The sequence below is a fragment of the Dermacentor variabilis genome, chromosome 1 (assembly GCF_050947875.1).
Source record: "Dermacentor variabilis isolate Ectoservices chromosome 1, ASM5094787v1, whole genome shotgun sequence".
Classification (NCBI taxonomy): Eukaryota; Metazoa; Arthropoda; class Arachnida; order Ixodida; family Ixodidae; genus Dermacentor; species Dermacentor variabilis.
This window is the reverse complement of record NC_134568.1, coordinates 37,143,351-37,170,809: the sequence shown is the minus strand read 5'-3', so window position 1 is coordinate 37,170,809 and position 27,459 is coordinate 37,143,351. Positions and strand designations below refer to the sequence as shown.

At 49.0% G+C, this 27,459-nt stretch overlaps 1 protein-coding gene across 3 annotated transcripts in view; it reads right to left on the bottom strand.

The window, feature by feature from the left end:
* Positions 1–27,459, bottom strand: part of LOC142576523 (receptor-type tyrosine-protein phosphatase F-like) — an 86,717-nt gene that overhangs the window by 33,041 nt on the left and 26,217 nt on the right. For all 3 annotated transcript variants that reach the window (XM_075686693.1, XM_075686677.1, XM_075686686.1), the window contains exons 5-6: positions 20,769–21,068; positions 18,924–19,262 (exon numbers count right to left, since the gene is read on the bottom strand). In XM_075686693.1, coding sequence (XP_075542808.1) covers positions 18,924–19,262; positions 20,769–21,068 — 639 coding nt within the window. The remainder of the gene's footprint in view (positions 1–18,923; positions 19,263–20,768; positions 21,069–27,459) is intronic.

Below are 27,459 nucleotides of genomic sequence, written 5' to 3'. Positions count from 1 at the left end.
CACTTTGTTACCCGGCGAGGCGGCCGACGTAGTCGCTCGCTTGGATAGAGAGGAGGCAGAGGATTTCGACAAAGTGAAATCGAGTCTGCTAAAAAAGTACAGGCTGTCAGCGGAGGCGTTCCGTCGGAAGTTTCGGGAAAATGAGAAAGGCAAAAGTGAGTCATATACAGAGTTTGCGTACAGGCTTATGTCAAACATGCAGGAGTGGCTCAAAGAAGAGAAAGCGTTTGGTGACCACGATAAAGTTCTGCAGTCTTTCGGGCTAGAACAGTTTTATAGTCGGTTACCTGAGAACGTGCGGTACTGGGTCTTGGATAGGCCAGACGTTTGTACGGTGGCTAAAGCCGCTGAGCTAGCCGAGGAGTTTGTGACGCGTCGGGCTCGCGGAGCTAAGGACGGTCAAAAGGGTGAATTTGGCTCGAAGTTTGAGAGGCCGAAGTTCACACCCATGAGAGCAAAGGGGAACACACGTAGTGCGGATGCGAGTGAAAGCAGTGCGACCGAACCTAAGGAGACGGCGGCAGCCGAAGCCGAACGCAGAAAGCGGTTCGAAACGAGGCAAGCGCGCATTTGTTATACGTGCCAGAAGCCGGGTCACTTTTCGGCGCAGTGTCCGGAAACAAAACCAAAAGTTGTGTTTTTGTCAATATGCAGCACTGACGAGAACATGAAGCTTCTCGAGCCTTACATGCGAGACCTCCTCGTGAACGGGAAAGAGTGCTGAGTGCTTCGCGATTCCGCAGCTACAATGGATGTAATTCACCCGTCTTACGTAGAACCCCATATGTTCACGGGCGAGTGCGCATGGATCAAGCAAGCCGTGGAAGCTCATAGCGTGTGTCTGCCGGTAGCAAAAGTGCTTATTGAAGGACCTTTCGGAGCGCTTGAGACGGAGGCGGCAGTGTCATCTATGCTGCCCCCCCAGTACCCGTACCTATTTTCGAACAGGTCCGATCACCTCCTGCGCGAGAAGGGGCTTTTGTTTGGTGAGGCTAGCGTTCAGGCCTTAACCAGGTCGAAGGTTCGGGAGCTCGCTGCAAAGGCGGTAGTTGCGGGGCCGACGTTATCGAACAATGAGAAACGGTCAGAGGCGCAGCAAGCTGATATTCAGAGCACGCCCGAACTGAATAAACTTGAGTCTGTAACGTTAAAGGCACCAGATACCGGAGAGGAAAATCCCGATGCGGGAAAGTTAGAAGAGCTATCTGCAGATTTGCTCATCGCGCCTACGTCAGACGGACTTAATAGGTTGCTAAAAGTCAGCCGGTCGGCTTTGACAGCCGAGCAAAAGAAGGATGGCAGCCTAGAAAACGTGCGCTGCAATGTCAAGGAAGGTATCGCCAGGAAAAATGCGCGTTTTGTGGAAAGAGGTGGAGTCCTGTACCGGAAGTATCTAGACCGCAGGGGAGTGGAGTTCGATCAGCTGATCGTTCCTCAATGCTATCGTCAGGATCTGTTGCGCTTGTCGCATGGGGGTTCGTGGTCCGGACACCTAGGAGTTAAGAAAACCAAGGACCGTCTCTTGCAAGAGTACTATTGGCCAGGGTGTTTTCGGGACGCAGACCATTTCGTGAGGACATGTGACACCTGTCAGCGGGTGGGCAAACCAGGGGACAAATCGAGGGCGCCGTTGAAGTTGGTACCTATCATTACGGAGCCTTTTAGACGGCTCGTTATTGACACAGTGGGACCTCTGCCGGTAACAGCCACGGGGTACAGACACATTTTGACTGTGATCTGCCCAGCGACAAAGTTCCCTGAAGCAGTGCCGCTTAAAGAACTCAGCTCAGTTGAGATAGTCAATGCACTACTGTCCCTATTTGCGCGAGTTGGTTTCCCTGCGGAAATCCAATGAGATCAGGGCACAGTGTTTACTAGCGCTTTGACGACAACTTTTCTCGAAAGGTGTGGGGTAAAGCTGTTACACAGCTCAGTGTATCACCCACAGTCGAATTCCGTTGAGAAGCTCCACTCCGCCATGAAGCGCGTGTTGAGAGCATTGTGTTTTGAACATCAAACTGACTGGGAGCTGTGTCTGCCTGGGGTGATGTTTGCATTAAGGACCGCGCCGCATGCGGCTACGGGGTTTTCGCCAGCTGAGCTGGTGTACGGTCGCTCGCTTCGGTCTCCGCTTCGCATGCTTCGAGAATCGTGGGAAGGCAGGGGCGACGACCCAGTCGTGGTGGAGTACGTGCTTAAGCTCCTCGAACGCTTAAGAAGGGCACAGGAGTTGTCAGGTGAAGCAATGACAAAGGCCCAGCAGAGGGCCAAGGTTTATTATGATCGGACCGCCAGGGCCCGTCGTTTTGAGGTGGGCGATGAGGTCATGATATTGCGCACATCGCTAAAGAACAAACTAGACGTGCAGTGGGAGGGCCCAGCACGAATTGTTCAGAAACTGTCGGACGTTAACTACGTGGTGAGTCTGCCAGGAAAGCGGAAAGCACAGCAAGTTTACCACTGTAATCTGCTCAAACCCTATAAACAACGGGAAGCAGTGGTGTGCATGATGGTAAACGTTCCTGAAGAGCTTCCGGTCGAGCTTCCGGGACTAGGCTCAGTGACGAACAGGGAAGACACCGGTCAAGTCATTAGTGACCTTATCAGTAAAGCACCGCTGTCGCCTGAGCAGAAAACCGAACTACACCAGCTCTTACAAGAGTTTCAAGGTCTGTTCTCTGAGAGGCCTCGTAGGACTTCTGTACTTACTCATGATATAGAACTTACCTCCCCTGAGCCAGTACGATCCAAGGCGTATCGGGTGTCACCCCGCCAGAACGATATTATGGAGGCTGAGGTAAAGAAAATGCTACAGCTCGGTGTTATTGAGGCAGGTGAGAGTGATTATACCTCCCTTTTGATTTTAGTTGAGGTACCGGGCAAGGAACCTCGTCCTTGTGTCGACTACCGCAGGCTTAATTCCATCACTAAGGATCAAATTTATCCGATCCCTAACATCGAGGAGCGCCTTGAGAAAGTTAGTAGCGCTCAGTTTATTTCCACCCTAGATCTTGTCAGGGGTTATTCGCAGGTTCCACTTACAGAAGAGGCTAGTAGGTATGCGGCGTTCATTTCACCAATGGGAACATTCCGTCCTAAAGTGTTGAGTTTTGGTTTGAAGAACGCGCCATACTGTTTTTCAAGCCTCATGGATAAAGTGTTGCGGGGACAGCAAGAATTCGCTTTACCGTATCTAGACGACGTAGCGATATTCTCCGCATCCTGGTCTGAGCATATGGCACACTTGCGGGCCGTGCTAACCCGCCTGCGCGAAGCGGGCTTGACAGTCAAGGCTCCTAAGTGCCAGTTAGCACAGGCCGAGGTTGTCTACCTCGGTCACGTGATTGGTCAGGGTCGTCGCCGCCCCTCTGAAATAAAGGTGGCCGCTGTGGGAGACTTCCCGCAACCGCGCACGAAGACCGATATTCGGTCGTTCTTAGGTGTCGCCGGCTACTATCAGAGGTACATCCCCAGGTACTCTGATATCGCGGCTCCCCTGACGGATGCTCTAAGAAAAACAGAGCCTCAAACAGTCGTCTGGGACGAGACAAAGGAAAGAGCTTTTAGCGCCCTAAAGAGTGCCCTAACAAGCCAGCCTGTGCTACGATCGCCAGACTATACAAAAGGGTTCGTTGTTCAGTGCGATGCTAGTGAGCGAGGCATGGGCGTTGTACTGTGCCAACGGGAAAATGGAGAAGTAGAACACCCCGTCCTGTATGCTAGTCGTAAGCTGACCAGTCGTGAGCAGGCGTATAGCGCCACCGAGAAAGAGTGTGCATGTCTCGTGTGGGCCGTTCAGAAATTGTCATGCTATCTAGCCGGCTCGAGGTTTATCATTGAGACGGATCACTGCCCTCTCCAATGGCTGCAGACCATCTCTCCCAAAAATGGCCGCCTCCTGCGCTGGAGCCTCGCTTTGCAACAATATTCCTTTGAGGTGCGTTACAAAAAGGGGAGTCTCAACGGTAACGCCGATGGCTTAAGTCGAAGCCCCTAACGTAGGAATCAGCCTCAAAATTGTTTGTTACTGATGTTTTTCTTCCTGAGGCAGGATTTTTAACATATTGCTTTTGTTTAGTGTTTCAAAGTGATGACATGCTTTCTAGTGTAATTTTCCAATTTGTGGACGCGTTCTAAGTGCTGCTAGACTACTGTAAGGAACTAGGCAGTGGTATATAAGGGGAAAGAGCCTGGCAGGGCTTAGTGAGGGTTGTGCCGTGCTTGCTGACTGAGCGGTTGAGTTTCAGCGTAGTTCTAACGCTTGCCGGGAACGAGAACAAAAATGTGAACTCTCCCGAAGTCACTTTGCAGTGTCCTGTGCGAACCTGAACGAGAGAACGAGGCCTTCTCTGTGCGCTGCGCTCAAGAAACGTCGAGGGACGCCCGACTTCGGTTATGAGCATCATCGAGCGACATCCCTCCGGACAGCGGATGCAGTCCCCTGTCCATCGGGATCTCCTTCCCCCGGCGGGGCGGTCTGTTACGTTTCGCCTACGACGCACGGTTTAGCCGGCGCGGCTGCAACAAAGCGGCAGACATTTTGGCCCGTTCGGCGTCGCCGCTACGCCTCCCCGCCAAGCGCGTCCAGGCATGTTCCGATGCCACGTGTCTTCATGTGCGTGTGTGAGTGTATGTGCATATTGGTGCCCACGCTTGTCGAAGCGCGGCAGCCGGGGAGAGGAGCTCCCAACAACTGTGAAGCGAGGGGGTCTGACAGGCGCCGACACGACAGTGTGAGCCACCTTCTCCTCCCCATTGTGCCCGACCGGCGGCGACACGACAGTGTGAGCCACCTTCTCCTCCCCATTGTGCCCGACCGGCGGCGACACGACAGTGTGAGCCACCTTCTCCTCCCCATTGTGCCCGACCGGCGGCGACACGACAGTGTGAGCCACCTTCTCCTCCCCATTGTGCCCGACCGGCGGCGACACGACAGTGTGAGCCACCTTCTCCTCCCCATTGTGCCCGACCGGCGGCGACACGACAGTGTGAGCCACCTTCTCCTCCCCATTGTGCCCGACCGGCGGCGACACGACAGTATGCGTCACCTTATCCCATTGTGGCCGAGCGGCACAGTCACGTGCTCGTCTATAGAGGGGTTCCTTCTTGCCCTCAACTGCGAGAGTATAAAAGCAGCTGCCCCCGGACGCCAAAGGAGGGCTCCGATTTCTTCTGTTGAGTAAAGTGCACTCCCGTCTCTCTACTTCGGTGAACCTGACCGCCAACTCTTTGCGATGTTAGAATAAACAAGTTGTTTTGTTGTTACCAGTCGACTCATGCTTTGCCGGGACCTTCGGATGCTTCCAGTTGTACCCCAGGCCGCCAGGCCAACGCTACCCTTGGGGCTTGCGACCCAGGTGCAACAACGGGCGTCAGCGCCGAGTTCCCAACAACTCGCGCCAGCGGTGCGAGTACAACAGTCGACTGTGCTTAAAGGGAAGCTGGAACGGTTTTCAATTTCTATGAATTGCTGGGATTGGGAAGAACAGACCTAATAATTTACGGTTCCGAAATTTTTTTTTCGTTTTGTTGATATAACGGGCGGAAATCGCTTTCTAAATCACCCGCGCGGACACGCCCCCATCGCTTCCCGGAGCGCCGGGTGAGGACGTTGGCAGAGGAGAGAACCGGCGAGAGTGACGTCATGGGCGGAGACCGAGCCAGTCGAGCTGCGGACCGGCGTGCTGACATGTGCTGGCATGTCTCTTTCCGTCCTGCGCTTTACTGAACGACGCTACGAGAGATCTGCCGCCGCCGCCGCCGCCGCCGCCGCTCACGTTTGTTTTGCGATTTTCGTAAACTGTTCTTTCCTTCTGTGCTGCTTCTTGCCTTCTTGCCTTGTCCAGCCGGTTCGACTCCTTTCTGGGCAAGTGCCACTTCCAGTACTGCCCTGCTGAGGCACACAGTCCTGAATTGTCTTGAACTTGTTACGCACTGCGTGCGCTTCTGTTTTTTCCTAATCTCTTGCACCTCCTGGCAGCACAAGCAGTTCTCTTCATCTTCCATCAATACGCAGCACATGCAGGTGCACCTAGTTTAATGAAAGCGTGATTAGGCCCACATTGATGCACTGGAGAAATACGAACATTTGCAGCCATTAACGTCTGGTAACACAGCTTTAGCGTAGCCGGATAGCCCTACGACAAATGCGAAAACGCGTTGTTGCTAGCGTTGCTATACTCCGTTTCATACATCAGGTGCAACACTGTGGAGGCTTGAGATACTTCTTGCAGTGGCTGCGTTCGCACTTAGAAAAAGTTCGGTGTTTCTTGACCCAATTTTTCAGAAAGCTTTCCATATATAAGCTCAGTTCGGAATGAAAAAAAAAAAAGAATTTACCTATAGAAACCATCCGTGTACTTATACGGCTGCTAACACGTTCTTTTAAAAAAATTTTCTTTTCGATATTTTTTAATTGCTGCCCGTCGCGGCAGCTTCACGTGCATGCTCGCGCGAGAAAACGCCGCTGGCACGCTGCGAAGCATAGACGGAAACGCGCGCAGTAATAAATTTTGGTGACCGGACTTCGAGCGTAGCTTCCACAGCGATGCACCTGAGGTATCAAATGGACTGTAGGCTTGCCTAGTGACATTCGACGTACGGTTCAGTTATCGTGTTTACCACACGGCGGTGCTAAAACTGCCTAATATATTTATGTCAACACTAGCATGGAGCACGCATACCGATCCTTGATCGAGCCACACTCGCAAAGTCGTCGAACCATAGTATGAATATTGCACATATAATACCTCTGGTCATCTGTGGATGTGTATGATAAGCAACTTCCATGACTGTACCTCACAGCACTGCATGTGCGCGCTTTGAAACGCGGCACTTATGTTCGCGATCGTGTATCAACGCTGAAAAAACCACGGGACTTTAGACAAGCAGCGGCAAGGTGCTTGACATCGCGGAATTGCACCCGTGTAAATCTAATGAGAAGTTAGTGCTTCGGCATTCTTCCAGCAGCATGTTCCCAGTGACACTTTAGCGCATTTTTTCTCCCGTCATTGCAACGTGCAGCTACATGAAAAAAAAAAAAACATACGTACCAGCTAAGATTTCCAGCGCGCGAGAAGGTGCACACATCGCTCTGGCTGTTGGCACACTCAATATCGTTGTTGACTCTGTTGCCGCCATCGTTTTCCGTATCGGCTGTAGGTTCAAACATGTACGGGGACAATACAAGCTGTCGGAGACAGCGAGAACGTTCCATCTTGCAACTCAGCTATGAAGCCAGAACAGCAGAACCGCGTGCTACCAGAGAGAAAGGAATGGTGCTACGCTCTGAAACGGAGACATGCGGCGGCGCCGACCGGCGACTACCGCCAACGACGTCACAGCGGCCCCGACCAATCACGGGCAACAGCGGCGTTCGCGCGATGCCCTGAGGCGCTGGTGCGCGTTTTCTTGGAAAAACAGCCGCTTGCGTTTGTTTCCGCCCTTTTTGAACCAGATATTCGTGTTCAGGGGACTCAAAACTGTAGAATACCGCAGAGAACTCATTTTTTTCGAAAAGTGTTTCAGCTTCCCTTTAAGAGCGAGACACATGTTACGATTTTGCGTGCCGTCCTTCGTACCGCCGTTTGCATCAGCAACCGCACTCAGCAGGTTCTCAACAGGATCCGTCCCATGCGGTGTCCAATCGCACGCCGAGCATGCGACCAACTTGCTGGACATGGTCGCACGACTGCCGCGTAGGTCCGACAGCTACAGCCAATGACAGCGCCGGTAGGGTGTACGTCATAGGCACGTGATGATGGCTGTCGATCGATCGCATTGCCGCTCCGTTCTTACCCGTGCTTTTGTTTTCTTCCTCGTATACACTGCTGGCCTCTTTCGCCGCTGATGGCGGCACATAAATCGATACAATTTGTTTCTGACACGAAATAACTTATGGAATAAAATGACCTCGAAAGTGGGCATGTTATAAAACACTGTGTGAAATAGTAAATCGTTGGCTTCATTTTGACTCGGAAGTGGTCAGGGCAGACGCCGCAGCATTGGCGTAGCCAGGGGAGGGGCGTTTGCGGGGTCAAAGCTCCCCTCCCCCCCCAAACAAAATTTTCTGACGAACCACCCTATTCCCGCTGAACAGAAAGTTTCAGGAGGTGGGCTCTGAAAGAGCGACATGAATGAAAGGGAAAGTCTGAAGGGGTAGGAGGAGGTTGCCATGTGGCTCTGAGCCATGCTCTTTCGAGGGCTGCACAAGATATCGCCAACCTTTCCTTTTCACATCGAACCCCTTTTGTTTCATGTCACATTACCTAGAACTTAGGTTTATCCAGTTTCCCCGCAACCACTGTCGTGTCTATAGTAGTAGCGTTCCCTTGCGCTCCTGTGCCTCAGCCTCTTCTTCATCCTCGTCTTGTGCGCAAAACGCTGAATTCATGTCCTACCAACATGCCCAAACAGTCACCTTAGTTCCCTTGCCTTCTCATGTCACCTATCCCCCACCCTTATATGGGAACTGCGAGCGAAGGGTGCCAAGGCTATTAATCACTCGTTTCTCGACTGCCGTCATTTCTATCCATTCTCTGCCTCCTCTCCTTCCTCATTTCTATCATTCTATCTAGCTTCCCTCTGAACTTGGCTATAGTAGAGAGGTAAGCGCTACAATTTATGCAGTGGCTTTGTGGGGGGTCACTCATAATTACAGCTGTCAAGAGGCTAATGGGGCGATTGACGCCTAGGGGGTTCCAGAGGGCATTGTGCATATTGGACGCGTTGCACTGGTCCATACGAGTTTCTCACGTTTTCCTTCCTCTCTGCTACGCTCCTTCCATGTATATACACGCTCTGAACCAGCCCCAACTCGGGCAAAGTTTCAAAAAAAAAGGCTTCGTGTTAAAAGAACGCTGATTTTGAGCACGGCAAAATATATCAAGGACGGGGTGCTGGGCCATGGAAGCAAAGAAACCGCCACAACAAACAGGTTGGAGGGCAGGTAGGAGAATGACCTCGAAGTCCACGCAGAAACAGAAATATAGGAATGTTGGCCGCCACTGCGCCGTTCAACAAACCAAAGATTGTGACAGTGAATAACGGAAAAGAATGGTAAAAGGGAGACTGGGGGGAGGGATGGATACAAGGAGGGGGGTGCGAATAAAGGTGGTCAAGAATGAAGTTGGCGAATAACTATGAACATAGGGAGAGTCTCGACACTGCTCTAGCTGTGGACCCTGCCGTGACACGTGCTGATTGGTGCGGAGAGCCCATCCTAACTAAACGACTCTGTAATATTCAGAATAGACGGGTGTCAGGAGAAACGACGCTTTCAAATCTCTCGGAGGTACTGGCCCTTATTTTACTGCGAACAACAGATACCGTAATTTTCACAAAGGTTTCTAAGAAGCTAGGAAGCAGCGCTGCTTCAGACTGTCTGCCTGATCAGTTCCTGAGTATGATCAATTAGCAATATACATCGCGGGATGACTACAATACCATGATCACTAAACATCTCTTCAAAGATGTCGAGCATTAGATCACCAAAAGTGAGTGAAACTTGCACCATATAATACTACCGAAGTTCTAGTGCAAAGCTTCGTTCCTTGATTTTTAAATCTATAATAATATTGTTACGTCGGAGAAATCACTTATAAAGATGTATTTACAATATTTACACGGCGAGACACTGATGCATAAACAAAATGACTGTCGAGAGCGATTCTACCTCTATACGTCAAATCGTCTTCTAACTGGCGCGACTTTTGGTTGCGCCGTAACACAGCCCCCACCTGTAAAGGCGCCGTCTAGACGCTAAATGTAAGGGAGGTGAACTCGCGGCAAAGTAAGGCTTCAGCCGGGACACATGCACAACGTCCGTGGGGCACGCGAGTCAAACGGAGCAATCTCGTATTTCACATCTCCAAGCTGACGCACTATCGCAGCCCTGTGTAGCGCTGCAGCAGCTTTTAAGACAAGCCGACGCCGTAACGTGGTGTCCATAGGAGTACAACGGAACCAGGAGGAACTCGAACGTCCCGATGTCGGCTGTCGTACCGGATCTACTGGGCGGCCTGAGACAGTGAGCCAGGAGCCGGCAATCGGGCGTGCCGTGTGAGCACAGGCGAAGACGTCTTAAGCATATTCAGTGACAGTGATCGTCGAGGAAGGAAGGAATGTGTCAAAGGGCAAAGAAGGGCGGTGGCCGAGCTGAATGTAAAAGGGCGAAAAGCCAACGGTCTCGTGACAGGAGTAATTATAAGCGAAGGTGACGAAGGGTAGCCTGCTGTCCCAATCACTGTGGTCGTTAGCAACGTTCATAGACAGCAAATCTGTCAACGTGCGATTGAGCTGCTCCGTTTGTCCGTTGGTGTACGGGTGGCAGGTGGTGGAAAGCTTGTGCTCGGCAGAACAGGAGCGAGATAGGTCTTCAACTACTCGTGGCAAGAAGGTGCGGCGGCGATCAGTAAGGCTATGCCGGACTGCGCTTTCATGGAGGATGAACGTCATGTAAAAGGAAATCTGCCACCTCAGTTGCACAGCTTGTGCGCAAAGCTCGCGTGATCGCATACCAGCTCACGTAATCAATCGCGACAACTACTCACTTATTGCCAGATTTCGACGTCAGAAAAGGGCGGAGAAGATCGAGACCGGCGCGAAAGAGTGGTCCTGAGGGCACATCGATGGGGTGAAGGCGTCCACCGGGCAATCCAGCAGGTTCTTTTGCGGAGCTGACAGAGTGCACAGGCTGCAACGTAGTGGCGCACGGAGCGGTACAGGCCTGACCAGTGAAAGCAGCGCCGTACGTGGTCGTAAGTACGCGAAAAGCCGAGGTGCCCTGCTGTAGGGGCGTCATGCAACTGCTCAAAAACGGATGTCCGGAGATCGCGCGGTACAACGAGCTAAAGTTCTTGTCCTTCAGGGCATAAGCTGCGACGGTAGAGAACGTCGTCGCGGAGAACAAAGATGCGCAGTGTGGGCCCCGAATGTCCAGAATTTAGACTATCGATGATAACACGCAAGCACTCATCACGTCCTTGTTCAGTGCGGATGTCGCGCAGATCAGAAATGGCCAGGACGCAAGAGTCGGTGTCTTTCGCATCATATTCAGAGTGGTCGACAGGAGAGGCAGTTGGCGTCCTTGTGTAAACGGCCTGACTTGTATAAAATAGCTAGTGTGCATTTTCGGAGACATAGCGCCATTCTGCCCAATCGTCTAGTGGGGTCTTTAAGTAAGGAGAGCCAGCACAAGGCGTCGTGATAGGTAACCATGGAAAATGTGTGGCCATACAAGTAGGGGCGGAATTTGGCAACTGCCCCAACTGACGCCAGGCACTCCCGTTCGGTAATTGAAAAATTCCTCTCGGCGGGTGACAGAAGGCGGCTGGCGTATACAATTACGCTGCCGTTGAACATGTACAGCCCCAATTCCATGGCCACTGGTGTCCGTGTTAAATTCAGTGGCGGCAGGTGGATCATAATGAGCCAGCAATGGGGGAGCCGTGAGCAATCGTGCCAGAGCGGAGACATTGGTTTGAGCAAGGCCCCATGTGAAAGGAGCGTCCTTCTTAAGTAAGTCGGTGAGTGGGCAAGTGGTTTCGGCGAAATGCTTCATAAAACCCAGGAAATACGAGCATAGCCCAACAAAGCTTCTTACGTCTGCGGTGGAAGACGGAACAGGAAAGTTCTGGACAGCACGAATCTTGTCAAAGTCGGGTTGAACGTCAGCGGCACTGACGAGATGGCCAAGAACGGTAATTTGACGACGTCCAAAGTGGTACTCGGATGACTTCATTTGCAGGCCGGCGTGTCAAAAACAGCAAGAATAGCCGATAGACGCGCTACATGACTCGTGAAAGTTGGTAAAAAGACTATGACATCGTCTTGATAACACAGACATGGGCAGCATATATAGCCGCGAAGTAATGCAATACAATGCAATTTTTATTGTGCATAAAGAAAAATCAAATGCAGGTCGCAGGGCTGCCAAAGCTTCAGAGGGCTTGACTGGCAGTGCCTGATAGGCAGTTCACAGGAAATTGCACTTGGTTATTGGCGGAGTTAGCTATTAGCTATTAGAAATATTGAAGAAGTTATACAAAAATGTTCTTTCAACTTCGAGAATCCTGAGTAATTTCTGGATCGCACGTCTTGTGTTAGCTTCTAACACAGGCGTTGGTAACTTATTAAATATGGCTGGAACATAATATTGCTGCGTTCTTCTCCCATACTTTGTTGCCGTCTTGGGGATGCCGTACAGTTCTTTCGGTCTATAGGGAACAGGGATGGCGTATACCGTATCTTAAAATCATTATTCCGGAAGTGATTTACTACAACACTTTCGACAATCAGGGAATTGAAGTTTGGCAAATTCAACAACTTGAAGACATCTGTATCTTTCCTTGGACACATATCACATGTCATTATTGACAACAGTGAACATAAAATTGATTTCATTCTTTAGCTCCATCTAAGGGTGCAGTGACCATAAACAGTCAAACCATAACGTAGCACAGTGCAGAATAAACCATTCGCAATAATTTTTTGCCCGGTGTTTGACATAAGACATCGCATATTGAATAATACACAGGAGACCGCGCGCAACCTGTGACAGAGGGGGGGCAACTGCGAGTTCCATATTCTTATTTGTTTTGAACACATATATAGAATTAACAGGAAAGGGAAAGCGAGGAACAGGCTGGCAACTGCCATCGGAAGAGGCACGACGCCTGCCTACTCTTCAGAAGGGAGGTGACAGCAACACAGTAATGGAAGATAGGAAGGAGGGGAAGAAAGAGGAAAGGACGAGCAAGAGGACAAATCTAAATAATAAAGTAGAGCACACAGTAGAGATCAGACACAGTAGGGCCGGTCACTGAAGGTCGCGCTACTGCGGAACATTGAATAGAATAGTTTCGATGCTACAAACGTGAACGTAAGTTACCTCCAGAAAAGTAAGTGGTTCACGATGAGCCTGATCACGTTTAGACGCACAACCACTGAGGTACAAACATTCGTCGAGTGTCGTACACCGCAGCACAAGGAGACGATAGTCTCTCACTAGCGACATGCGCTGCGCACTGAAAGCGGGGCACTCACATGTAAGGTGCTGAAGTGTCTGGCATCAGCCACGAGACGTACACGATGGACGGGACACACGTCCTTGTCTGTATAAACCTTCGTGCACGTTCACGCAGCCAACCCTCAGCTTGAGTAGTGCTCTGGCGCGGCGAGGCAAGCCTCGACCGCGAACATGGCGCGGGAACGTTCCATTGAAGACCATAGTCAAAACGCAACCCAAGATACTTAACAGAAGATGCCTATTTAACCGGTTGACATGTGCATGTATAACAGATAGATGTGTGTAAGAATAACGGTCTGAAAGGCATTATTTTTTTCATGGAGTTACGGAAACTTACAAATCGCGTTTTAGGAGGGGTCACGCTTATTAAATCTGCCGCGAACCAGTCCATAGCTTTGGTTACCTTATTCTGTAAGGAGCTAATTGCATCGGAGATATTAGTTGCACAGGATACAAGAACTGTGTCATCAGCCTATTGATATATATGATTCCCTACTGCGTTGGAGAAAGCATTCACATAAATGTTAAAGAGTCGGGGACTTAATATTGAGCCCTGAGGGACTCCAGAATAAATACATGTAAAAGCACTTAAACTATTACCCACTGACTGTTGTCTATCCTGCAGAAAGTTAAGATTCAAGAATTATCCACAAAGGCCTAGCAGAGACAGTTTCTGTAACAAAATGTTATGACAAACAGTGTCAAATGCCTTAGGGGCATCCATAAAGAGAGCACAAGCCACCCGTTTGCGATGTATTGTGGAATTTAATAGATCAGAGAACTGGAACAGTGCTTGGGTGCCCTTCTTCTACACAAATCCGTACTGATTTGATGATATTACACAATGCTTATCTAGAAATGATGTTATCGTAAGAACCACATGTTCCTCTAATATTTGAACTATACAGGGGATTATCGAAATAGGTTTGTTATTTTCAATATTACTGCGTGCACCTAGCTTATGAAGTGGAATGACTATTGTGGTTTTCATTTCAACTGGAATCCCACCAGCATCCAAAATAAAGTTTTGGAGATAGCAATACATGTTTAATTGCGTCAATATTCCTCTGGAGTTCACTGACCGAGATTTTGTGAAACCCTGCGGTTTATTATTCTTAAGATTAAAAACAATGGACCTCAATTCAGCAAGGTAGAGTAAGGAAAGATATGCTGAATCTAGCAAGCTATACGTTAAAGTGCACACACATGGCCGCCATTGCTCAGTCCTGAGATACATGAAAAGGACTGATTAAATAAATTTGCCAGAGTTTCATCATCTGCAGAAAAATAAGATAAAAGGCGCTGTTAAGGCGTTGAAATGTTGATGCCTCAAATACTGTTGATAAGAGACCACGTGTTCTTTATGACAGATCGGGATTCTTGAAATTTCTTTCTAAAGTAAGTGCGTCCCGCAGATCTAATCATTGCATTTACCTTGTTTCTGGCCCATTCATATTTTAAGCGCGTGTCATCACGCAGCCTGACGAGCGCGTGAGTCCACAGGTAGTCTTTTTTTCTTTATAGCGGTTAGGATTTCGCTGGTCATCCATTTCTGGCTCAGGTTACGTTGCCTAATTGTGACAACACGTGTTGCCGCCTGCCTGAAAGAATCAAACGCAGCTACAAATTCGCGACACATATTTCCCGGTGACACAGCGCATAAAAAAAAACAATCCAAGCCATTTTGTTAGACTAGTTTATCAAACAGCCATGGATCAGTTATGCAGATTTGTTTTGATGGAGTTAATTGTCATCACTTGTTTTAAAGAAGACAGCTGTGCAAACACGTCTGCTTTCACTTTCTGTGCGAAGTTACGCCGTATTCCGAGCGTCCATGCAGGGGCGCCAGGCTATGGGCTGAGCTACGCGCCGATCTCGCATTCGTACCATGTGTCCAGGATCGTCGTATGCGGCAAGTCGGACACGACGCGCCGTACGACGGATAGCACGCAAAATCGCACCATGCGTCTCGTGTTTCTCTCGGGAGTGCTGCACTACAACACACACAGCGTACTCGTTGACGCGAAGGAAACGCGTATTTGGCTCTTCCACGTGTTTGTGTCCGCCGTATGCAAACGTAAGTCAGGCGCAGGCTCATAAAAGAATTTCCGGATTCACCTAACACACCTGTAAAAAAAATATTCGACACCGTATCGCACCGCTTCGTACTGGAGTCTGTGGCAGGCCTCGGCCTCGGCCAGAGATTTCAGGAATACGTACGCTCCTTCCTAAAAGACAGAGAAGCCCGACTGCGAGTCTCGCAGCTTAAGTCGGACCTCTACACGCTGGGCTCCGTCGGAACACTGCAAGGCTCAGTCATCTCTCCATTACTATTTAATACAGTCATGAAGCGACTCGCAGACAAACTACGAAACATCCCAAGCGTAAACTGCGCTCTATACGCAGATTACATTACCATCTGGAGCCCAGGAGGCTCCCTGGCAGACATGGAGCAGGCATTACAGTCTGCCCTAGATGCCACGGAAGAGTACCTACTGGACACAGGAATGAAACTATCCTCCAAGAAATCGGAACTCTTACTATTTCGCAAGTCTTGCCAAGGAGTCCGCTACCTAACTCCTCTAGACGAACCTGCGATCGCTCTACACACAAGAGACGGACAACAGATTTCGTGAGTCAACCACATACGCATTCTAGGGCTCCTAATCGAAGCCACCAGATGCCACGGACACACGATCAAACACTTAACCGCCAAAACCGAAAACGTGATCAGATTCATCCACAGAGTCTCGGGGCGCAGGAAGGGTCTCTGCGAAGATAACCTTCTGCGCGTATAGCACGCTTTCCTTATGAGTCACATTAATTACGTCGCCTCTGCCCAGAACTGGACGAAAATAGAAAAGACGAAACTAAACACACTCACGCGCAAGAGCATCAAACAGGTCTTGGGCATTCCACAAAGAGCAAGTACAGCAAAGGTTGATCAGCTAGACATGCACAACAACATCGACGAAGTGATCGAGGCTCAGACTGTGGCGCAAATACTCCGCCTATCCTCGTCCAAAGCCGGTAGGCTAATCCTAAACGAAGCCAATGTCTCCCCTTCTCCCTATCTCAAGCACGCGGTTACCCTACCGAGCGATATTAAAGACAACTACAAAGTCTCACCGTTTCCCAGAAACGTCCACTAACAACACAACGTGAGTAGGCGCCGGGCCCGCGCCCGCGCGATTCTCGACCGCATCGTCGGGGATTGGGAAGCCACCGCATTTGTGGACGCAGCCCAGCACGACAACACATCCACTTTCGCAATAGCAGTCGTGGACGGCAACGGAACGCTACGATCATCCGCATTGGTTAAAACAAGCACCAGCGCTAAAGCAGAACAAATAGCCGTAGCCATCGCCATGGCATACCCCACATTTACTCATGTCTTCACAGACTCGCGTGCCGCAATTCGGGCCTACGAATGTGGCAACATATCTAAAGAAGTAACGCGTATACTACTAGCGAGCTCAAAAGAGAGCAAACGGTGCCTCTCCTGGTCCCCCGCTTACATGGGGAAAGACATTCTCCCGCAAAAAGCTAACCTCAATGAAACGGCCCACGACCGTGTGCCAGAACTTGCCCTCCGCGACGGTCCCCCGGCCTCCGAGGGGCTGGAAATTCAATTTAATTACCCGCTGCTAACATACCAAGAAATCGCCTCACACTATCGAAAAGGCAGAACATTATTCCCGCTCCCGAACGCCAAACTCGAACGCGCGCAGGCGGCCGCGTTTCGAATGCTACAAACGGACTCGTATCCGTCACGAGGCCTACTAAGCCACTACAACTCAGAAATCCCGGCAAATTGCCCAGACTGCACAGAACCTTACTGCTCACTCTCGCACATGCTATGGTAATGTACCGTCTTACCAAAGGGCCCTCTCTCCAGTGAGCCCGAATGGGAAGAAGCACTCAAAAGCCCGGACCTCAAACTCCAACTCAAGGCCGTCCAGAGGGCCCAAGAACTGGCGGAGCATCACCACGTTCCCGTGCCGACTTGGGCGTCGCCTACGGTTTAGGCCGAAGGAGTTCCCCGCGTGGGATCTCCAACGGCTTGAAACTCCTCAGGACTTCAATAAAGTTCTTGACTGACTGACTGACAGAACTGATCTGCGGTGACTATTCAAGTGCGTGAATAACGGAAACGCGTCGTGTATGAGGCGTGCACTGGAGCCGGGCTCCTCTAGCGCACTTCGCTCTGTACAGGCTGCGCCTTCTGGCGGTGCCGCCGGGAAGTTCGCGAACACCCAGTGGCATATACAAAGCGACGCATTTGGCGACAGAGAACTTCACGAAAGAGCGGCACATAACTAGTCGTACATACCCAGTGGCCACAGAGGCCCATGCCCAGTGGCACATACGTAGTTAACGTCAAACAGGTTCATTCAAGAGGGGCACATACCCAGTCGTACATATTCACGCCAAGGACCCACATTTATAAACTGCGCTACCTTGGGAACAGCCAACACATCTACACTGCACTATATCCAAGACGGGCCTATATTTTTTGTGCAATAGCTAGATACATGAAGAGAAAGGTGGTCGTACTATGCCAAGAATGCTACTGTGTTTAAAAATTCAAGGGACACGTCGGACATAGTACTTTTATCGACAGACATACTTGTGCGCTCGAGGGCCTGTTAATTGACGCTAACAAATGATACTAGGTCTAATAGAAGGTCATGCACTTAGTGAAAAGGACATTCTGGAGGAATGTGTAATGCACCGTGCAAGCTCAAGATGGTAATAATTACTGGTAAATGACTGCTGAACCACAGTAACGAATGCCGTTTAAATCTGAAAATACGTGTTTGAATTATGTGAAATGACCTTCGAACTTCATTTGTTTCTGGTATTATGGCCTCTTCTAAGCCACGGTATACCTTGCGGACATGTGATACGAGCTGACTGTGTAGCATGGTTTTAAGTTTGAGCTGCAACGATTCCGGGTAGATTGTTTGAAGTATCAGTGGATGAAGAACAAGAAAGAAACGTCTGCGAGGATTAACCCTATCAACAGAAAGAATGACTTATCCCTGAGATGCTTTTACGTTAAGAAAGCAGTTCAAACCAACACCGACACAGTGCTAACACATGCATCCACAAAGTAACAAGGACGAGACACAAGCGCTGACTGTCAACTGAATTTTATTACCGGAATACGGATACCTTATACAAGGGGAAAGGCAGAAAAGAAGGGGAAGGGTGTGATACAACCAAGAAAAATTGACATAGCGCATCGATGAACGTACGTTCCAATAATCAATGGAAACAGGCACCGAAAAAACAAAAAGCTAAAAAAAAGGCAAGGGATACAAACAGATAATCAAATCAGTAAGAGGTAGTTTCCCAAATTAGAAGCTCTGTAGCAAAAATAGATACAGAGGGAGGGCTTACGCACTTGCTGCCATATTTATGAATGTGGAACGCTTATAAACTGATGCGCGCCGTCTTGTCGGCACTCTTACCGAGAATCTTTGTCTCCCCCAATCCTTGTTACTTCGTGGATGCACGTGTTAACGCTGCAACAATTTTCAAATCAAGTATGCGCCAACTCGCCCAGAAAGAAATTTTAATGAAGTACCATGTTATGCTTTCGAAAAAAAAAACCACTTTGTAATGTAGAGAGAGTTGTCATGCACGAAAGCTGCAAGTATATTAGGCTGCAGCCATATATTGTGTGACGCGCTTGTAACCTTAAGTAGCCAGCATAAGTTTCTCGTCATTCCGACTAGGTGTTACGTGACCGCTTAACGTGTGCGCTGCAATTTGTTCTTCAAGTATAGTTCACTTTACTCAAATTGAAGTGCCCTCGAAAAGCCCCCTCGTGATTTCATATTGGTCAATTTAGAGTCCTTTATTACAGACATGATTGACAATGACTCACCCAGAGGAGTAGTTTCCATTGTCACCGACGTCTCGGGGCCTATAAGGACGTCCCCGAAGTCCCCGACCCCTCGTGCGCTGGCGAACAGTGTGTATTCACGTCCAGGCTTCAAAGACAGGATGACGTTCAAGTCCTTCTTGCGTCCCATTGCATCGGGAGACAAATCGAAATCCCTCGCAGATTCGTTGCTTTGTTCATTGGGTTCCCATCGCAGACGGAAGCCGACTGGACTGGAATTCCAAGACGCTGGTCCGAGGATGGTTATGGCCAGTTGTCGCGAACCATCGTGTTTTATACTCGATGGCGAGTGTCGCACAATGTTCATCGGTGCACCCGGAGCTGTAAAAAAAAAAAAGAGCGCGTGCTTTTTGTAACACCGTAATATATATATACGGAGTGTTTTAGCGAACACTTTCAAAAATCTTTAAAAGTTGCCTGTGGCACACATCACAATCCTTGTTCATGAGCTGGTCTACTCGAAACGGCGGACAATACTTGCACAAAAAATTGAGATGCAAAATCGACTGATTAATAAAAATTTACTAATAAAATTTTACCTGATAAGATTATGGCCCATAGTGCAATTTACAAATTCTAGCTGTGGTGTTCGCAAGGCGGATTCACTTGGAACGAATTTTCAAGATGACACGAGTTTGGAGATATAAATTCCCGAACTTTGCGGATAAATGCATTGGCGTTCCAGTTAGTTTGTTAACAAAACGTCGTTTCATGCACTGAAGCGCACAAGTAACTTGCAATCACAACGCGCAAGCGGGCATGTCACGTTGGTTTTTTTTTTTATTTCGCGGGAATCCGCAGTACGCTGAAAAACACGAATACTTATGAGATAGAAAGACAGACCGTTTATTCAGACGTATCTCAAACCACTCCGCAACTTTCTAATTGGAATTTTTTCCTAGCTTCGCTGCTTCAGCAGTTCGTTAATTAATCTTCACTATTTATCTAATTAAGCAAAATACGAAAAATAGCGTGGCACACTGCATGCACAAGTGAGCAACATGCATTTGGTCGCGTCGTCTTAGAGTGCATCGGCATAATTTTAAACTCTCGATAAAGTTAGCTAAAACACCCTGTGGATTAATGGGCATTTAACAGAGTGAAAAGCAGATCCTTCATTAAAGCAGCACTGGTGAGTTTCGAAATACACCACTCTAAACAGCAGACTACTAAGAGTTTTCTGTGGGAAAGAGCTGAGCATATAAGAAAGCGTCTACAAATAAGACTATCTGAACGCATTCGCATTGCTTTAAGATATAACTTTTCCTCGATCCAGCGTATTGCATAGCATTCGGCATATTCTCTCTGCAAGATAATACTCGTGATAACGGGAACAAATGTTTCTAACTGTCTGAATTTCATTACACGTTTCAACTGAATAAAAGGAATTTTAGGCCCTTATCCCTGAATGGCATCGACCTTACGGTTCGGTTTGCATAGCGGTTGAGAAACGTCTCGAGTTTAATTATAGCTTTGCAACCACTTATTGGAGATTGTACTCACGCAGTACCTTAAAGCTGGATCCGTGTGATAAACCCAATTCCGCAGACAAGTATCACGTGGCCGAGCGGTAATCAATCACGCCGCTAGGAGGACCGACTGCGGCGTTGTTCTGTATGGTGTGATTCGGTAGAACTGTGCCCCCCATCGTGCTCGTCCGCGAAAATTGACCTGTCGTGTGAACAGCTAAAGCAGCTCGCATTAAAATGGCGCACTTGACAGTTTTCTAGGTTAAGTGCGTTTAAAAAAACCTGAACTTTTTCAGATGTGGCATCAATATGTATATCATCACCGCACAAAAAAAAAACATCTCACGAACGCACTTACCAGTAGCTGGAGTTCGTGCGATAAGCTGTGTTGCCTTGCCAAGTTTCGATAGGCCGTCAATGTTGTAGAAAGGCCGCAGCCTAATGCTGTATTCGGTGTATCCTCTGAGGCAATCAGCTGTGTAATCACTCAGCAAGGGCGACAGCGTTGTCTGAAATGTGTGGTCCGAGGAAGTACCACGTAAATAGTATCCCGCCAGCTCAGAGCTCGGGGCCACGGTCCACGCCCACGATAGCAGTAGCGAGCCATTCGGATGTGCCAGGCTGGTGAGCCGTACTTCGTGCAGAAGATGTTTTTGTGCTGCATGTAGAAGGACATGCGCGAGTGAATCAAAGAAATGACGCTTTCTCTAGGTAAATGGAAGAATATACCAAATTTCAAGACAAGTTTATTTTAATGGCTATATAGCTTATTACCAGAAGACACAGAACGAAGTACTGACTACTAGCATTACAAATTGCAGATCAGTGAAAAAAATGAGAATGTAACAGGAAGGCGACACATGCCGAGAAAGTTGATGGCGTAAAACTGGTACAGGCAGACAACCGGACAATGTATTGCCCATTCTACCCGTTTTCTATGACCCCATACACGCAGCCAAAACAAAAATGCATCATTTGGCTGGGCGCACATGACTGTCTTGTCTCTTAGCACTTCTTTTTTCTAGAAGTGCAACTTACCTTCATGTCAGCAATACCATAGGCTTATCTATACAGATCCGCAACGTTGTCAACGTCGCACAAAAAGTTTCTGGAATTTGTCTCCTGGTCTGTTCGCGTATGTTGCTGCGTTGCGTGGAGCGATGAATAAAAAAATATGCAGATCTTCGGCGCTCTGCGAATCGGTCCAGGTGAAGCTTTCATTTGTGTTTGTGAAGAATGGTGTTGCTGCGTAGTGACTATTCGCAAGTTGAGACCACACGATCCACATGAGCACTCCCACTTGGAACCGCCCTGCTCAACATAAGCATGTTGCGTTCGATCATGCACATGGCCCGCATGGCGACGAAGGAGTGACAACAATGGAACGACCACGATGCATGAAGATGACGGTATGATGACGACGCAACAACAAAAACTAAATGATGACGAAGGCATAACGAGAACGGCATAAAGACCCTAAAATCACTATGACAAAATGACTCATCATGATATCTGTACGACAAAGGGCATCATGACAACTGTATGACAACCATGGTATGACGGCGCTGGTGAAACGACGACCGCGTGGCGACATGAGATGACGCTGGAGTGGCGACGATGATGTGAACAGGATGGAGTGACGACAACGGCGTGAAGACCATGGCATAATGATGCTTGAGTGACGACGATAGTATCATGACGATGGCGTCACAATGATGACACGCTGACCATTGGATAACGACGCTGGAGTGGCGGCAATATGTCGACAATGGTGTGGTGATGACTACAGAATGACAACGTTAGAATGGCGATGATGGTATCACGACAAGAGTGTGACGAGAATGACAGGACAATAATAGGATGAAGACGCTGGAGTGACGGCAAACATGTATGACGACGATGAGGGATGAAATCGTTGCGCCGACCCTGGGATGACGATGATTTTATGACTACGATGCTGTGACGGCGATGGCGTGGCGATATCTCCTATTGAAAAAAACTCACATGCCTCATAACTGCCATATCCAATAACTCGGCATGACACACAGGGTACCGTATAAAACCCATTTTCCCCATACGTCGTATGATGGGATTAGATATAGGAGTTATGAGGAATACGGTTTTTTGTTTTTTCAGTAGGGATGGTATGACGACGCCGGAGTGGCAACAACATTATGACGACGAGGGTGGGACGACAACGGTGCGCCGACCATCGGATGACAGCGTTAGACTGACGACGATGGTATGACGACGATGGTGTGCGGACGGTGGCGTGACGAGTATCATTATCAACCTATTCTTTATGTACCCTGCAGGACAAAGACCTCTCCCTGTGATCTTCAATTACTCCAGTCCTGCGCCAACCGAATAAAAAAAATGAAATTATGGCGCTTTACGTGCCAAAACCAGGATCTGATTATGAGGCACGCCGTTGTGTAACCCGAATTCTGTAACCCTAATGGTCCACCGGTTACCTAACTTGCGCATTACATATGGCCTTCCCAGCTCCATTTTTTTTTCTCTTCATGTCAATTAGAATATCGGCTATCCCCGTTTGCTCTCTGATCCCCACCGCTCTCATCCTGTCTCCCAACGTTACGCCTTACATTCTTCATTCCATCGCTCTTTGCGTGGTCGTTAACTTGGTCTCGAGTTTCTTTGTCAATCTCCAAGTTTCTGCCCCATATGTTAGCACCGGTAGAATGCATTGATTGCTCACCTTTCTTTTCAGTGATAGTGGTAAGCGTCCAGTCAGGATCTGAGAATGTATGTGGTATGCACTCCAACTCATTTTTATTCTTCTGTAGATTTCCTTCTCATGATCAGCGTCCCCTGTAACTAATTGACCTAGGTAAACGTACTCCTTCACAGACTCTAGCGGCTGACTGGATATCCAGAACTCTTGTTCCCTTGACAACCTGTTGTTGGATGCTGATGCTGGGATGCTGATGCTGCGATGCCGATTGTGTGACAAAGGGACTGACTAAACCGGAATTATGACGGTATGATGACAAAGGCACAACAACGATGGGATGACGCCAGTGGACAAAGTGAGGACGATAGACGGACCACAACGGCACGACGGCAACCCTGCGATGTGATGACGATGCGTTTACAATAATGGCATCACGATAATGGAATGCTCAGGACTGAATAATGACGACTGCTCGAAGATGGCAACGCGATGACAATGCGAAAACGCAACCACTGTGACAGAGTGGAAACGGCGAAAAGATGCACAAAGGCAGCGTCATTTTGCACACCGCTGACGTCCCATTCACTTCAGCATGAGCAGAGCGATTCAGTTCCTGCTTCGAGAGTACAGGCGAAACATGGGTTAATTAAGAACGAAAAAGAAAGCGAGCGCCGACGATAGTAAGCAAGCTATGGCAAACGATTGCAGCTTCTTTTGTCTGTGCATGCTCGTTTCTCTTGTGAAACATGCACCCGCGAGCGCGAACATCACGTTTTGCCGTACCGCTGGGCAAGAAGCGAGCGTCTACACGTCGAACTCTGAACTCTGTGCATGTCGGAAAACGAGAGCACCTGCGACATAACAGGGAAGGAATGTTCAGAAAGGCACGAAATTGATGAAATGAAGACGATTGAATGATGACGACGGCATGATAACGACGACGTGTTGGTGTTGCAGCTCACTTCCTCGCTCAAGTACATCAATTGTGGCCATTAATTCAAACTATTAGCGGCGCTTCTCTGTACTATATCTGGCTGTAGCAGTCATCGGCCGGTGAGCCAACACATTAGCTCACGCCTTTGACTACTCGACTGCGCAACAAAATTAATGGTGTGAGGCGTGTGCGGCACCAGCCATTGTTCTTCGAGCCCGCGCTTGCCGCGTCATGGCAGCATCTTGCTCATCTATTGGCCGCGACATCAAACAGAGTCGCCGTCTGGCGGGCACAGGCTGAACCAAGGATCGTGTGGATGGTGCCACGTGTCGTCTACTACGCCCGACGTGTTTACATGTGCGCGTACGGCACGCATACCTTTAAAGGCCACTTCTGTTGAAGTAGCAAGGCCGTAAAAGCTGGTCTGCGTTTTTCGGCACTGTACAGAAGCATTTAAACTTGCGCTGTCGTCTTCGCGCTGTAGCAAGATCAGCGGCTGCCCGTGTCGAGAGCGCGATGTGTGATCGTCGCGATCTAATATCGTCGACAATTCGACTGTTCTACAAGTCGACGTTTTGCCACAATGACACCAATTTAATTGTCGCTTTGTGTTTCGAGGAAATCAGAGAACTCGTTGTTCCTTGATTTAAAGAAATCGAGTGGTTGCAACGATATGTGAATGCCGAACTTTAGCGACTAGTTCATCATTTCGCAATCCGTGTGATACGAACTGCAATAAATGAGGTGGCATGAATACCAGTCAGCCTTAAAAATAAACTATCATGATAATTGCGACAATTGTATAAATCACGCTTGGGGGCTACGCGGCGGCCCGTGGTGTTCCTTGAACAACTGGTTCTAATGCCACGAAAATGAGCTCACTTTGTCTAGTTAAAAAATTAAATTATGGGGGTTTTACGTGCCAAAACCACATTCTGATTATGAGGCACGCCGTAGTGGGAGACTCAGGAAATTTCGATCATCTGGGGTTCTTTAACGTGCACCTAAATCTAAGTACACGGGTGTTTTTACATTTCGCCCCCATCGAAATGCGGCCGCCGTAGCCGGGATTCGATCCCGCCACCTCGTGCTCAGCAGCCTAACACCATAGCCACTGAGCAACCACGGCGGGTCATTTCGTCTTGTTAAAAATTGCATTATGGGGTTTTACGTGCCAAAACCACTCATTGAATATGTGGCACGCCGTAGTAGGGGACTGCGGAAATTCGGACCACCTGTGGTTCTTTAACGTGCACCTAAACCTAAGTACATGGGTGTTTTCGCATTCCGCTCCCATCGAAATGCGGCCGCCGTGGCCGAGATTCTATCCCGCGACCTCGTGCTTAGTGGCCCAACACCATAGCCACTAAACAAGCACGGCGGGTCATTTTGCCTACCAAGTAAATCATGGGCTTTTGCGTTTTGACTCGCTGTTACAAAAGGAAAGCTAAATGATCTTAGGGAGGTTCATGTGCCACAGAAGTCTCTAGACGCAGGCCATCATAACGTTGAGTTAAAGGGAAGCTAAAAGGTTTTCCAGAAAAGATGAGTGAAGAGCAGTACGCCGCGGTTTTCAACCCTCTGAATTCGAATATCGCACCGAAATCGAGTGAAAGAAAGCGCAAACATATTTTATTTCGACGAAAAGTGCAGCAGCAGACACGCCCAGCTCGCGCGCCTCGTTTCCGCCTGTGATTGGTCGGGCGCTTCCTGACGTCAACAATGGTTCGGCTTGCAGACGACGAGTGAACGCGACAGCCATCGCCTCGTTTGCAGCGCTGTCGCTGTCGTGTGCAAAATCACTTGTAAGGGGTTTATACTTGTACATACTACGCGTACGTACATACTTGTACATACTACATGTACGAGCTGATTCCGAAGAGCCAGCCTCTCCAAGATGCAAAAATGCTGCTACAAGCACTGCTTTCCACGCGAACGAAGGCGAAGTGTTAGTATCTCCTTGTGTTGGAAATGTTCTTTGGCGAGTATGTTTTTTGCTAAGCTGCATTCAGCGTTCCAGTGAGTACGTTTCCGGGCAAACAACTGTAGTGTTATGTTCCTGCATGCCTCCTCGTAGAACGTAAGCGGTGATGCGATCTTCAGCATTTGTGCGCTGCCCCAAAGCTGTCGGCAATCTACACAGACGGTTTACACGCGGGAAAAGTTTACCGGATGTTGTAGCACGTGTAATAGAGAACCTTCATCAGCGCGCCATCCGCACGCTACTCGTAACCGGCGAATTCCGTCGGCTACGTGAGATGGTCGGTTTCTTATGTGTGCGAGAGAAGGGGGAGTGCAGCGTCTTGGCGTGGGCAGGCTTTCGAACACATGCAAACTTTACGCTTGCACTGCGTTATGGTAGCTGCGTGCAGGCTGTTTCACAACACACGTGCGAATAGAAAATTCGCGGCGCTTGGCGATGAAACCTGCGTCAAGGGTGGGCGATAAACATGCACCTTCCGTTCAGCGTGCTAACAATCTTTTTTAGGAGAACCCAAAGCACGCATTATTGATAAACTCCGGTAGTAATCGTCACGGAAGTGGTTAGAGCACAACACTTGTTCTTGAGCGCTTGAAGTTGTTTCGCTTCACAGCAGCCTCCCACTTAGCTGAAAGCTTCTTGTCTTGCAGGAACTAATGGAACATCGGAACATCGTCGCGGCCGCTGGTGTTCATGCAAGCGTAGGCTGCACAGAACGCCGGCATGATCGGCCTACAAGTTCAATTGATGTTGCGCACGTCAACTACCACTCCTATATACACACAAATAAAGGAATGTAGGGTCGAGCGAAGCAGATTAGGACGGCACGCACGCAGATATAAGCCCGGTGAGGCACGGTCGCGGAGACTGCGAAGGAGCGGAACACCAGTGTTGACGTCACTAAGCCGCGGTTTGCGGTCTCCGCTCGCATCGTCAGCGTCAGCAGCAGCGCGCGGCGCTCGACGGGGGGGGGGGGGGGGGGGGGCGGAGCTACAGCGCAATTATAACTGACGATTGCGTCGTTCCTAAGTGAAAAATCGCCCCCCAAATTTTACCTTCATGGTTTATAAGGTTCCCGCATCCGTATATGAGCGTCTTATTGAATTCGACAGACTCTTCAGCTTCCCTTTAAAGGGCGGGGACTGTGATTTAGTTTCGCTCTTCTGTGTGGGGTGACTAGCTGGAAGGGTAACAGTGGCCATTATTAGCTGAAATAAAACAAAGTAATAATTCTACCCTCTCAAGTATTCACAACTTTGGCGTAGCCATGCAAAGGCAACTTTCTGCTTAATTTGCGCGTTGTTAGTGCTATTGCGATAACACTATTCTCGTCTGATGCAACCTGGCCATCTTGATAACGTGCTGTCACAGACAGTGGCCTGGCTTATTTAATTGAACTGAGTAAGTGTTTCCGTTGTGCAGCGAATACAAAATAAAGG